The 14,344-nt window shown below is 43.6% G+C and overlaps 2 protein-coding genes across 3 annotated transcripts in view; both read right to left on the bottom strand.

Annotated features, from left to right (window-relative positions):
* LOC134449294 (toll-like receptor 13) overlaps positions 1–14,344 on the bottom strand; it is a 197,562-nt gene that overhangs the window by 111,375 nt on the left and 71,843 nt on the right. The gene's annotated exons all lie outside the window — the stretch shown is intronic.
* galnt1 (UDP-N-acetyl-alpha-D-galactosamine:polypeptide N-acetylgalactosaminyltransferase 1) overlaps positions 1–14,344 on the bottom strand; it is a 94,646-nt gene that overhangs the window by 37,231 nt on the left and 43,071 nt on the right. The window contains exons 3-4 of the mRNA XM_063199156.1: positions 4,178–4,317; positions 1,938–2,106 (exon numbers count right to left, since the gene is read on the bottom strand). Coding sequence (XP_063055226.1) covers positions 1,938–2,106; positions 4,178–4,316 — 308 coding nt within the window. The 5' untranslated portion in view covers position 4,317. The remainder of the gene's footprint in view (positions 1–1,937; positions 2,107–4,177; positions 4,318–14,344) is intronic.

The following is a 14,344-nucleotide window of genomic DNA, read 5'->3' on the forward strand; positions in this document are numbered from 1 at the left end:
TAAATTTAAAGTTTGCACAGTAAATATAGTAACAGGATGCATCACATACCTTCCTGATATAAACATAAACACACAGGCAACGTACGCAAACACGCACACACGCACACACACACGCACACACACACACACACACACACGCACACCCACACGCACACGCACACACACACACGCACACACACACACACTGAAATGATGATGAGGCACATTCTAAAGGTCACACATCGCCTTCGGAGGTGCACTAAGAGGTGATGTGGGTTTAAACAGCAACAGCACCGTATGTTTTCATTCAACTGGTGTTAAGAATGCCAAATGTCATTTCGGAACTCATCTCATCAGCTACCCAACAGCAAATAAAAGTGTCAAAGGGAGGAAAAGAATACAACTGACCCCTTCCAGTCAGTATTTTTGTTGTTGTCTCATCTTGTTTTTCGTGGCCAACATTTCCATTGCTTCACGCCTTTTCATCACACAATAAAGGTTCGTTGACACAAAAAGTCTATTTTTCCAAATGAACAGGGATGTGTATACACACTATTTCACCCCGCAAATGCACCATGTGCAGGCATTTACTTTGCATGTGCGAGAAAAAATATTGTATGTAGGCCTGTAAAATTATTGTATGTATAAACTTGATGTGATGGGATATATTGCCTAGGGGGCACCTCATACTACTACTTAGGCTTAAAAGTACACTGTGGAAGATTGTGGCCAGCGTAGGTATTGCAACTATGCCGCTCAATGAAACTGTGCAACCAATTTTGATCTTTTCATGAATATTTACTAGGCAACAAACTAATATTCACTAGTATGACCAAAGCACAGTAAGTTTTGCAGCTAAAAATGTCTATTTCTGGAATTCAAAATGCAGCACAATGGAGAAGATCCCCTTTTCAGGTATGAAAAGTGCCATTTTCGCAGTCATAATAAATACTTAGAATTTGATGGTGGTGTGAAGTATTCATGAACAAGATAACGTTTATGAATGGACAGCTTGAATTCTGGAAATAAACTACAAAAAATATTACTCATTGCACCTTTAAAGATCGCCTCTCAACGTTATTTCATTAATACTGCCGTGTTCCCCAATGTTATTGAATGCGTTACGCGTTGGTCCTGTTTTAAAAAACGCGCTGGTTGCTTTGTTTCAAGACGTTTTTGCAAGCTGGCAAGGTGGCTTGTGGAGAAACGAGAGAGTGTTCCGTGTTTCTCGTGGAAATGCGTCTCTGATTGGCTCACTCCTCCTGCTCTCGAAGAAACGCGTCTCTGATTGGCTCAGTCCTCCAGTCCTGGGAGAGAATGTAATGGCAAACAGAGTCGCCACTTCCCCGGGTGGTACTGCACTATAGGGGCGCCAGCGGAGGCGTGCAGGCTCCATTCAGGGCTGTGCTCTTTCGACAGCGACCCCTAGGCTTGCTGCAGGCACGGAGCAACCAGAGTGAGTTGGCTTTATGTATGAGGCTTTGTGCTGTGTGTGTACCTGAGAGTAGCAACCGGCTGATAGCTAAGCTAAGCTATGTTTCGGGCCACCAGACGTTGCTTGTTTTGAAAACAAGCAGAAAAAAATTACTCGACATGTTTTTAGATAAATGGGTCGATATAAACATTTGTGGGCAACGCCTTCTTTCGACGTGACGAAACACAGAAAGGCTTTCGTGATTCGCTCGTTTCTCTGCATTATTTATGTAAATTGGGAAACACCGGGAAACACAGCCAGGAGAGTTGACGCACCGCTATGAGAGCCTTGCAAGTGAGTTTAACTTGGGGTGACCGTCCGATCTTCGAAAGGAGTGAGTAAAACTGAGTTTTATCGGAAGTTGGCCTTTAAGTATTACTTAGATGTTTTTGGGAAACGCAGCCCTGTACAGTACATTACAGCACACCTGAGAGCAACATAAAGTGTCAAGGGGAGGAACGAAAAAACAAAAACAACCACTGACCCCTCGAGCCGCACATCTGGAAGCGAGCGGTTGAGGGCGATGAGTTCGCTGGCCATGAGGTTGAACTGGTTGATCTTGAACATCTCCTTCATCTTCTCCTGCTGCTCCTTGGGGATCACCACCGCCTTGCCCATCTCCCCCGGCCCATCGTGAGACCGCTGGACCACCGCTGTAACACACACACGCACACACACACACACACACACACACACACGCAAAAACACACGCACACGCACACACACACGCGTGCATACACACAAACGCGCGCGCAAGCACACGTGCGCACACGCACGCACGCACACACGCACACACACACACACACACACACACACACACACACACACACACACACACACACACACACACACACACACACACACACACACACACACACACACACAAACACAGACACACACACAAACGAGAATTAAACATAAGCATTTTGGATCACGACCACTTCCTCCCGGGCCAATGTGGGACGGCAGAACCACTGCTAAAACATACGAAGGCCAGTTTCATGTATATAGCCCATTTCATACCACAAAGTAGCTCTAAAGTAGACCACAACAGGAGCAAGAAAAGCTGGAAGACCTAAGACGGCATGGCGTTGCGGCTGCACACACAGTGGAGAATTACAGTCAGCTGTGTCCACACACGTCGCTACTTGCTGGGCGATGACATCAGTCGATATAATGTGAATGTGTTTCCAGAAATGTTAAGGCCTGAGGCTGCAGGAAGAGTACAAGTGATGCGGATTCTGAGTCGATAAACGATTTCTTGTGCGAGTGAGCGAGAAGGGGCGCCTGCTTAGATGTACTGGGGCTTTACACAAGAGAACACACACACACACACACACACGCTGTGAGAAATACACATGCACACAGACAGGTAGTACACATGCACAAATAGAAACAAAGAGTAATCGTTACACACCAGTCCACATCACTATGTAGAGTAAAGAGGAAATCACACAAACGACACAACGTCTAAATTTCTAATTTGGAAACGTGCAAGTTACGTTAATATTTCTATCAGTGCTCTTATACTTGCAGGATGCATGCCTGAGTCTGTAAGCGTGTGTGTTTGTGTGTCCAAAATAGAAGGAGAGGAGAGGGGGAAATACAGTGGCTGTATTAAAGGGTACCTTATAGAACAGAACTGAAGAGAGGAGAACAGAATACTGACGGTAGCTCTTTTACATGGAACAGAAACGAAGAGAACTGGACAGGGAAGAGCGGGAAAGACTGTATCCATTCCATACATCTATGCATATGCAAAGAGAACATCAGCTCTCGGAGCATTTCTATATTTAATGGGATCATGTGACGAGCGCTGGAACACGAGCAGGAAAACGCCATGTTCTATTCCTATCTGTATTGATCGATGTGGTCACACACTCAGGATCCATAATTAATAGAACATCTTCAAAGATGCATTTGGGCACAGCATCGTACCTTTGTGTGTGTGTGTGTGTGTGTGTGTGTGTGTGTGTGTGTGTGTGTGTGTGTGTGTGTGTGTGTGTGTGTGTGTGTGTGTGTGTGTGTGTGTGTGTGTGTGTGTGTGTGTGTGTGTGTGTGTGTGTGTGTGTGTGTGTGTGTGTGAGATAGTGTGTGTGTGCATGAGTAATTCACACAATATGTTGCCTCAGGCTGTGTCTGGCTGCACACCAGAAGCAGAGCAGTGTGTGTGTGTGTGTGTGTGTGTGTGTGTGTGTGTGTGTGTGTGTGTGTGTGTGTGTGTGTGTGTGTGTGTGTGTGTGTGTGTGTGTGTGTGTGTGTATGACAGTATGTGAGAGAGAGAAAGAGAGAGAGGAGAAAGAGAGAGAGGAGAGAGAGAGAGAGAGAGAGAGAGAGAGAGAGAGAGAGAGAGAGAGAGGAGGGAGAGGTATTGGGGCCCAGTGGAGTCTTCAGCTCTGCCATTCTCTCCTCTCCTCTCCTCTTCTCTCTTCTCCTCTCCTCTCCTCTTCTCTCTTCTCCTCTCCTCTCCTCTCATACTCTGTGCTTCCTCAGCCGAACCTCCTCGCCACTCAGGGGATTTACGGCCCGTTTGACACAGAGCAGTGGCAAACTGTGTGTGTGTGTGTGTGTGTGTGTGTGTGTGTGTGTGTGTGTGTGTGTGTGTGTGTGTGTGTGTGTGTGTGTGTGTGTGTGTGTGTGTGTGTGTGTGTGTGTGTGTGTGTGTGTGTGTGTGTGTGTGTGTGTGTGTGTGTGTGTGTGTGCGCGTGTGGTGACTGGACTCACAGTCTCTCCCAGGTAGTCCTCTGTCCTTCTTGTCGTCGCACTTGTTGCACTCGCTGAAGTAGAGCAGGATGAACATGTCCAGCATGACCCAGACCAGCGAGGTGGCCAACACCACCTTACAGTAGGCAAACCTCCTCATCCTGACCGGGACAGAGAGAGACAGAGAGAGGGGGGGGTGTTAGATGTGCAGGGCTTTTTCTGAACGGGGAAATAGGGGCGCTCCACCCTCATACCTCCGCGGGTGCACCCTCATACTTCTTTTTTTTAAATATATATATATAAATTACTTTTTTGAGCGCCCCTAGTAAATTCCCCCTTCACCCCCCCGCAACCTGCCATGATGCTCCCTCATGCCAAAAATTCCTAGAAAAAGCCCTGGATGTGCATACATATATTCATTTTGTAACGCATAAACACACACAAGAAATCAGTATAGTATACTTTCATACACGTGTGCATGTTTGTATGTATGTATGCACATGCGAGCGCACACACACACACACAGTTACAGTTACACAAACATTCCTTGCATACGTTGCATAGAAAACTGTGAAATTGGTATTCCATCTCCATCTCGCTCACACAGGCAGATGCATACTACACTTGCTCTCTCTCGCTCTCGCTCTCTCTAAAAGACAGTTTGGCCAGCAGACAAGCCTCCAGCCGATTTCTGTCTGACCAGAGGGCTGCCCGAGGGCCTAAGTGCTGGAGGAGAGATGTGATGTAAACATCCTGCAGCACACAGAGCTCCAGCAGGGAGCACAGCCCACCGGGACAGGCCAGGCCAGGCCAGGCCAGCCTAGCACCGGGGACACATACAAGCGAATTTGCAAAGTGAAATCTGCCATTCGTTCCTACTGTATGAGACGAGCAAAGAGGGGGAAAGGCAAGCGAACGGAGCGAAAAAAAATATCCGGCCAAGTTTAATATTGTGCAAGTGAGGAGCGAATTTTGCCTGTGGCACAGCCAATCAAATTGGCAACATAAATGTTGCAATCGATTTGATTCGCCGCTACGTCGTGTTGACCGTTGAGCGGTCAGAATGAAACTCTGATTTTCACCTCTCTCCGCTTCACTCATTTTGCCTGCATGTGTCCCTGGCATGAGCCACCTCTTCATCCACAAGGCTCATTCAGCTGTCGCAGCACAACACATATTTGTGCAATGTGTACTGTATGTGTATGCAAGTCTGTAAATATGCATACAGAATATACTGTATGGAAGTGTAGTTTACTTTCATCTTTCAGAAGCTCTTCTCCCTAGAACTCCCTTCCCCCTGACATTGGTAACATCAACTCTCTTCCCCTCTTTAAAATTCAGACTGAAAACCCATCTGCTCCAGTTAGCCTATTCTCTTTGCCTGAAATGATATTTTTTCCCTCTTCTTTATTTCCTTTACTTCCTTTTGTGCTATTGTCTCTACTTTTACTGAGGTTTTAATGCTTTACAGTGACCTAGAATATTTAGTAATGTTTAGTAGTTTAGTAGTGTGAATAATGAAATATTGTATTATTATTATTATACAGTTGTTAATGCTGATACTACTATTGGGTCTGTTCATTGTGTAGTATGTTATGTGTATGCAGCTGGACACGTTCATTTCCCTTTGGATTTTACAAGTTGAGTTAATTATATATCATTATTAATTTCTCTCTCTACTAACATACCACAAAAGCATCCTGAGCATGGCTCATTACGCCACAGTTATCAGATGCTTCTGTCCAAAATAGTTACAAACAAAAGGAAACCAATCAAAGTAAAGCCGTGCACTGAAGAGAACAAATGAGAAGGTAACTAGACCAGAACAAAGGGTTCCATTTCATAAAATTACTTTGACATCACATACAGCCATAAGTCTTTTGTCCTTTGGTTCACCCCTTTTAATGTCTGAGAAACATCTTGATAAATGACACCCTCTTGCTGCGTGTGGACCATTACATGATATGTAATGCAGTCTAGGAGTGGGAGGGAGTTTTCCATTCTACGTAATTCTAAGTAATGTGATTCTGGGACTAACTGCTTCTCTGTTTCTTCCTCTGATGAATCATAGCAACGGCAATGAGCCCCATCCTCGACACTTAGGCCTCGGCCAGATGACACCGCAACGCGATATTTTTTTAAAACCGAGATGCAACCGTGTTGCAACCATACAGCATATTTCAGTGAAAAGATCAGGTCCTGATGACAACGACAGGCTTGCTTCAGAATACACATTTCTGAATGTGAAGTTGTTGAGAACAAAGTATTCGCTAAAGGCCGTGATCGCCCATACTCTTGTAGGGACTATTACACCAAAGTTTAATTCATTTTCACTTATTTTACGAATGGCCGCCATTTTGTAAAATACAGACACCATTTTGTTTCCTACTGTACCTGATCAGATTACATACGTGGCTCAGCCCCGCCCCTGTACCTATAAAACCCCAGGTCAAGGTATGCATACCCGCTATCACCCCGACCCCGACTTCCTACATCGAGATGTGAGACGTGCCAGGACACGTCTCCTTAGAGGGACGTCTATTTTAGAAATTATTGAAACTGTAAGTTATCTTGGCCAGGTTAACACTACAGTCGATATATTTCTTCCTTCAACCGGTTTTCGTTTGTATTACATTTGACTTTTGCGAACCCTACTAGAAAAACAGTGAGTCAGGACCCACGAGGAACTCACGCACTATAGGATAACTTTTGTACGGACAATTGTTAATCTTTTTACTAGTACCGAAATCAAGGACCTCGCCTAGAGTCCACGGAGACTCGGCTGAGCCTGATTGTCTGTTCCCCAAGAGAGTGGACAGCCGGTATAGTTATTACGCGTGGAATGGACCTACGTGCACCAGCCTTTCCCACTGGGCCTTCGCAGGACGGCACCGCAAAGACAATCGGATTACACAACGAAATACCCCTTTCCTTTCCCCGTTCAACGAAGCAAGACTTCTGTGGACACATTGCAACCTCGTGCCCCGGAACGGCGCGTGGTATCGCTTGGGCCCACAAACAGGACCTGCGAGCTTGGAGAACAAAAGGACCTCGTGCGCACGAAGACGCACACACCCACCTCGCCCGAGAGATCAAAGGATTTCTCTCCTCCTACCAAGGATAATGCAGTAAGCACTGAAATTGGGCATATATACGCAGTTAGAACTGTTACATAGCTTTGAGGAGTTGTGTTTAAATATCCACACTTGTAGAGTGTGATATATTTTATTTTGGGTTATTTTGTTCTATCTGTTCTTCCTTTTCTTTCTCTCTTTCTCCCCTCTCATCACCACAGATCACCACAGATAGCCACACGCTATTCTTAGTTTACATTAGTTGCAATATTGCCATAGGCCATACTTGCACCCACATGTAGATTAACTTATCCACTCACAGAGATACACGTACCCGTGTTTTAACCCATAGAGTTACCGAGTTGAGGACGTAAGCTATTGTCGGAAAAGAGCGCCAAACGCTCCCTTTTCCCTCCCCCACACATACTGTAAAGCCTTTAGACAAAGGACAGTATTCTCTGATTAGCTTGAATTCTATCTTGAAGATAAGTTCCCGCTTCATCAGCCGAAAGCTTAACGCCCCTCCTCGTATCTCATATTTCGGTCCTGCGCGCAAGCGCTGCGCATAATCATTTGAGCCATAGTTCATAGAACATACATCTCTCTCTCTCTCTCTCCTCCCACCGCTCGGCACACGCGGTGAACAGAGGTGCGAGGCGCTCACTACAGCGCTCGCCACTGGCCCCTCCTCTCTCTCTCTCTCTTTCTCTCTCTCGCATAGCGTACACATCCACACACACACACAGAGCGCATCATCTCATACCCCGTGTATATATTGTATATTTTACCTAAGTTCTTATGCCCTGCAAGTCACATTGGCTGTATCAGTGTTATGACCGGATGATGCTTTTACAATAAATGTACATTGTGGTGAACTGTGTTTGTCTTATTTGAACAATTTCTACGAAGTCAACCAGAAAAGAATTCACACAAAACCTTCAGATTATTTGTCAATAATGGTCATGATTTTATGAGACGGTCATGAACCGTGTTTTATGCAATCATTAATTAGACAATTGACGATTCCATAAGTACACACCTACACATTATTGATACCCAGCGTGAAGAGTTTAACACACTCTTCATTCATCATTTCTTATACTCTTATTCCTCACATATAGTAATAGCACATTACATATTTGGAACCGTATAAGAATTGTATACTTATTAATGTAATTATAATTACATTACTGTACTTCCCTTGCATTTAACGTCGTACCCATTAATTGTAGTTGACCCTACATATTTTGGTGCCCGTGTGTGAGGAAGAATAGTCCCCGTATCCATAAATGTAGTTTTACCTACACTCTTATCATGCAAATGACCTGTCATGCAGGGACGTTACACCAGTCTCTGACAGTGCCAGAAAGTTTCATTTTTTTAACAGACGCAGCATAGTTTGTTTTAGATCTACAGACACATGCCATGGCTTGTTTAAAAGCTGAAGATCTCAGCTTTTTATTACTAAAAACGATAAATTTCTAGCTTCTCCCATTCCGAAGTTATGTCCATTTTAAGTCACGGATAGTTTAACAAAAAAAATAGCGTCATTTCCCCCCTTTGTAAAAAGCGAAAGACGGTTTTATTATGCGCTTTACTCTCCGCAAGCGCGTACATATAGCAGGTTCAGAATATCAGAATGTGCAAGCTGCATAATTGAACATTACTAGATGCCACAGAGACAAGTTAGATAAAACAGCAGACTGTGATCATGCTGCTTAGCACCATGCTTCGTGACAAAGTTGCTCTTACAAGAATAAGCATGCATGCTGCAACTTCTGGAATATTTTGGAAGACATTAGAACAATCACCAGGGAGTTTACAGTCTACATAACTGGTTGGCCCTCACAAAGTTTATGTAAGTCTGATGTCTTTACTCCTTTCATTAGTTAAGTATGATGTTTTGTATGCAGGAGGAGCATGTCAAGTTACTAAAGGAATTTCTTATCCCAACATGTGTACTAGCATTTGCTGTTAGCCAACTTATTTTCAAAACCAGCATAGCATAGTTGTTATTTTTCATTATGCTGAAGTGAGTGCTACGTGGAAAAATAGGCTACCAGCTTTGCGCATGTGGCACCTTGTGTAGCTTGTGGAGTGACTAGAGTAGCGAATCATTGCCATTTAGGCATCTGTTGATTGTGTTCTACACTTTATGCTGCTTTTTTTAATTTGAGAAGTTTAAAAGGTGTTGAATACCAATATCGGGCAGGTTTTTCTCCCTCCTCTGGAGGCTGCTGCGCGCTCACCGCTTCTCCTCCTCTTTCTGCCCATTACGCGTGTTTCAACTAGTCTCTTAAGACATATGCATTGCTGATAACTGTTTGGGTGCGCAGTTGAAAGATAATATGAAGCTTTGCTTCCTGTTTGTCAGGGTTTTTTGGTCAGAAAACCTAACCTACACGGCCCCATTAAAATATGGACTGGAGATTTTGAACACGAGTGACCCACACAGGGCAGTTTGAAACGTAAAATATTGACCGTGGTAGAAATGAAATAGAGTCTCCACAGTCCACACAAACAGTTGTCTGATGATGCCATTGTGCATGGAATTAATGTTGTGCGCAAAGCTAGTGGTCACTGTGAGGATACCTCACTGTTTTTGGCCATGTGGCTGTGACGCAGATGTAAACAAATCCGTTTCGCCTGGAACAATGGCAACGCAAACAACTGCGTTCGTCGATTTTCTCACCCTGGAATTCGTTCTCGAAAAAACTAGTTTTGGGCTACCCAGAACGCCGTTTTGATTTGATTTCATATGGCTAGGCCAGGGGAACATTGTGATTGGCATAGAAAAACATTCCCGTGTGGCTAGCACCTTAGGCCCCGGCCAGATGACATCGCAACGCGATTTTTTTTAAATCCGAGTTGCAATCGAGTTGCAACCATACAGCATGTTTCAGTGAAAAGAACAGGTCCTGATGACAACGACAGGCTTGCTGAAAACGATGACGAACACATTCAGAATACACATTTCTTAATGTGAAGTTGTTGAGAACAAAGTATTCGCTAATGGCCGTGATCGCCCATACTCTTATCATGCAAATGACCTGTCAAGCAGGGTAGCCTACACTTCTGTTCAGTGGATGCAGCAAGTAGGCTAGATGAGATTCAGAACTAGGTTATTTGTAGACCTATCAAATTAAATTTCCAGACTATCTGATTAATGTTGAGGTTACCCCTCCTGACATTTGTTTTACGCGCAACAGGTCGGTTCGTTATTCATATTGAATAGCCTACAGCCAGCAAGTTTTGTATGGGACGTTACACCAGTCTCAGACAGTGCCAGTAAAGTTTCGAATTTTTTGAACAGACACAGCATATTTTGTTTTAGATCTACAGACAGATGACATGGTTTGTTTAAAAGCTGCCCTTTATAAAAAGCGAAAGACGGTTTGGTTATGCGCTTTACTCTCCGCAAGCGCGTAAATATAGCAGGTTCAGAATATCAGAATATACAAGCTGCATAACTGAACATTAGGCTATCAGATGCCACAGAGACAAGTTGGATAAAACAACAGCCTGTGTTGAATCATGCTGCTTAGCACCATGCTTTATGACAAAGTTGCTCTTACAAGAATAGACTTAGTATGCATGCTGCAGCCTCTGGAATATTTTGGAAGACATTAGAAAAATCACCAAGGACTTTACAGACTACGTAACTGGTTGGCCCTCATGAAGTTAATGTAAGTCTGATGTCTTCATTCCTTTCATTAGTTATGATGTTTTGGATGCAGGAGGAGCATGTTACTAAGGGAATTTCTTCTCCCAACATCTGCACTAGCATTTGCTGCTAGCTGAATTATTTTCAAAACCAGCATCGCATAGTTGTTATTTTTCATTATGCTGAGTGCTACGTAGAAAAATAGGCTACCAGCTTTTGCGCATGTGGCACCTTGTGTAGCTTGTGGAGTGACTAGAGTAGCGAATCATTGCCATCTAGGCACCTGTTGATTGTGTTATCTACACTTTATGCTGCTTTTTTAATTTGAGAAGTTTAAACTAAGGTGTTGAAGACCAATATCGGGCAGGTTTTTCTTCCTCCTCTGTGGAGGCTGCCGTGCGCTCACGCACACAGCTTCTGTCTCCTCCTCTTTTTGCCCATTAAGCCTGTTTCAACTAGTCTCTAAAGACATATGCATTGCTGATAACTGTTTGGGTGCTCTGTTAAAAGATAATATGAAGCTTTGCTTCGTGTTTGTCAGGGTTTTTTTGTCAGATAGCCTAACCTACACGGCCCCATTAAAATATGGACTGGGGATTTTGAACACGAGTGACCCACACAGGGCAGTTTAAAACGTAAAATATTGACCGTGGTAGAAATGAAAGAGAGCCTCCACAGTCCACACAAACAGTTGTCTGATGATGCCATTGTGCATGGAATTAATGTTGTGTGCAAAGTGGTCACTGTGAGGATACCTCCGTTTCGGCTGGAACAATGGCAACGCAAACGCCTGCGTTACTCGATTACTCATTACTACTTGAGTTAAATTGAATGTGAAACATTTTTAAGTATCGAAAGTAATCAAATCGTAGGCCTAAGAAATTGGTATTGAATCGAATATCCATGAACACTCTGATATACACCCCTACTTACAACACAAACGCCTACCCGCACTGTTGTGGCTGGTCTGGCATTAAAAAGTCAATCATAAATCAACTTAACAGCAAACTAAATCTTCCAGACCATGAATGAATCCATCATAAACAGAGTGGCATTAGCTGTGGTTTGCACCATCCTGACGTGTGCTACTACTACTAAAACGTCATTAACCCATATACACACACATATTGAGCCGAAAGCAGCTTTTTCTGTTCCCTCTCCCCCAAGCCTTGACCTCAGGTCATTGTACTTGAGGTCAGACATGAATATGCTCATTGGAATCCAGACACCATAAGCAGCATGTCCATCTACATTGGACATGCTGAGACCAAAAGCATTTTTGTAGTCTACACATTTTATATCCACACAGGTTCAATAACCTTCACAAGGTTCACGGAACATCCCATGATATTCCACACGCACGCTCTACAATTAATTGAATAACGCAGATGCTTTCACCAGGTTCATTAGCATAAAGTTAATCCTTTCATGAAAAGCCATTGTTATAACCTTATTGTCACCAAACTGCTAGTGACCACCATGTCGTAATCTGTTATTGTAGACTCTCTGTAATGTCATAGCAATGTTGTTATGATGTAGTTAAGATTTTTCAGCAAATAGTGAATAGGATCGCTGGTGATCCCATCTGCATAAAAGGGCTACGCACATCCCGCCTTTTTGATGTAGCTGTTCTGTATGCTGATAGGCTCTGGGTGAGCAGCAGTAACTCCTTGGGAAATGAATTCAACGCTGCATGATGATATGGACAGGTGATGAGTAGTGTTACATACTGCACTGCACACAGTTCTGCTTATGCATCTTCACTGTTCACCTATGTGAATGTTTGCATGTTTGTATTGCAATGACTGATAGGTTTTATTTATTTGTGTATTGCTGTAAGTTTATGCTGTCGAACACTTTTAGGATCAATAAATTATCTCCACTTCATAACTTTATTGGAATGACTAAAATACTATAACAGGAGAGACAGACATTCTTCATTAATACCTAGCTAGCAACAACTACAACAACATCAACAACAACATTCATTTACAAAGTAAACTCGTGACAGGAGTTATGTTTTAAATGGTTAAATGACCACAGTAATACCCTTAAATAATTTATCTCCCAGGATAATTAATTTGCTTCCTCTTGCTGATGTGAAGTTTTTGAACTACATTTGTGTGCATGTGTGCACATGTGCCTATAGGTAGGTCTCATCGGACATATTAACTTCCCAGCATCACCTTCACACACACACACACACACACACACACACACACACACACACACACACACACACACACACACACACACACACACACACACACACACACACACACACACACACACACACACACACACACACACACACACACACACTCTCTAGAGTCCAAACATGATGACATGCCACATCTGTCTTAGTCCTCTGTGGAGAGGGCGAACACAGTAAAACTCAGCTAGAGGAAAAGAGGGCAAGAGCAAGAGAACCAGCGTGTGCGCACGAGAGAGAGAGAGAGAGAGAGAGAGAGAGAGAGAGAGAGAGAGAGAGAGAGAGAGCACTTCAATGAGAGAGAGAAAGAGAGAGAGAGAGAGAGAGAAAGAGAGAAAGAGAGAGAGAGAGAGAGAGAGAGAGAGAGAGAGAGAGAGAGAAAGAGAGAGAGAGAGAGAGAGAGAGAGAGAGAGAGAGAGAGAGCACTTCAATGCATGCCTAGCTAATAAATGGGTAAATGCAAACATGATGACACACACTACACACACACCCACAGATGCACACACACACACACCATGTGCAAATTCACACCCTGAAATGTACAAAACACACAATAAACCAGCTCAATTAGGATCTGCTGATTATTGTTTGCACTGAAGTCCAAATCCCGTTCTAAACCTAACCTAAACCTAGCATTGTAATGTGTGCTTGGATGTGATCTTGCATGTGTGTGTGCGTTTGTGCGTTTGTGCATTTGTGCGTTTCTGCGTGCGTGAGAGACAGAGACTGCTCGTACGGACAAACAGGATGTGATTCTGAAGAACTGGTCCATGATTCAACACTTCATGGTCAATGGAAACAAAGGTTGCACAGCACGTACCATAGCTCTATGTTTGTGCTTTGATTTGAAGTGGGAAATACACGCACTAAAAGTCACTTGAACATGGTACACAGGTTCACCGGCTATACGCTTGTATTGGAAATTAAAATCTAATATGCTCCTTCATTTTTTTGATATTTGAAACTTGAGGGTGTAATACCATGTAGCTCTGTAGCTCCCTGTAGGGTTTGTGTAGAGGAGGGAAACACTTACTTGCACGAAATGGCATTTGGACATAACATAACAGCTTAACACAGACAGAGAATGTTGTTCACTGGCTAAGCTTGCATCGGAAATTAACATTTAACAAGCAAACAAACATCCACCCTCCTGTTTTCATATTTGACTTTTGCTTGTATGTGAGAGTGCTTGTACGTGAGGTCGTCTGTGTGTGAGAGAGAGAGGGGGGGGGGGGGGG

This window comes from Engraulis encrasicolus, chromosome 5, assembly GCF_034702125.1.
Source record: "Engraulis encrasicolus isolate BLACKSEA-1 chromosome 5, IST_EnEncr_1.0, whole genome shotgun sequence".
Classification (NCBI taxonomy): Eukaryota; Metazoa; Chordata; class Actinopteri; order Clupeiformes; family Engraulidae; genus Engraulis; species Engraulis encrasicolus.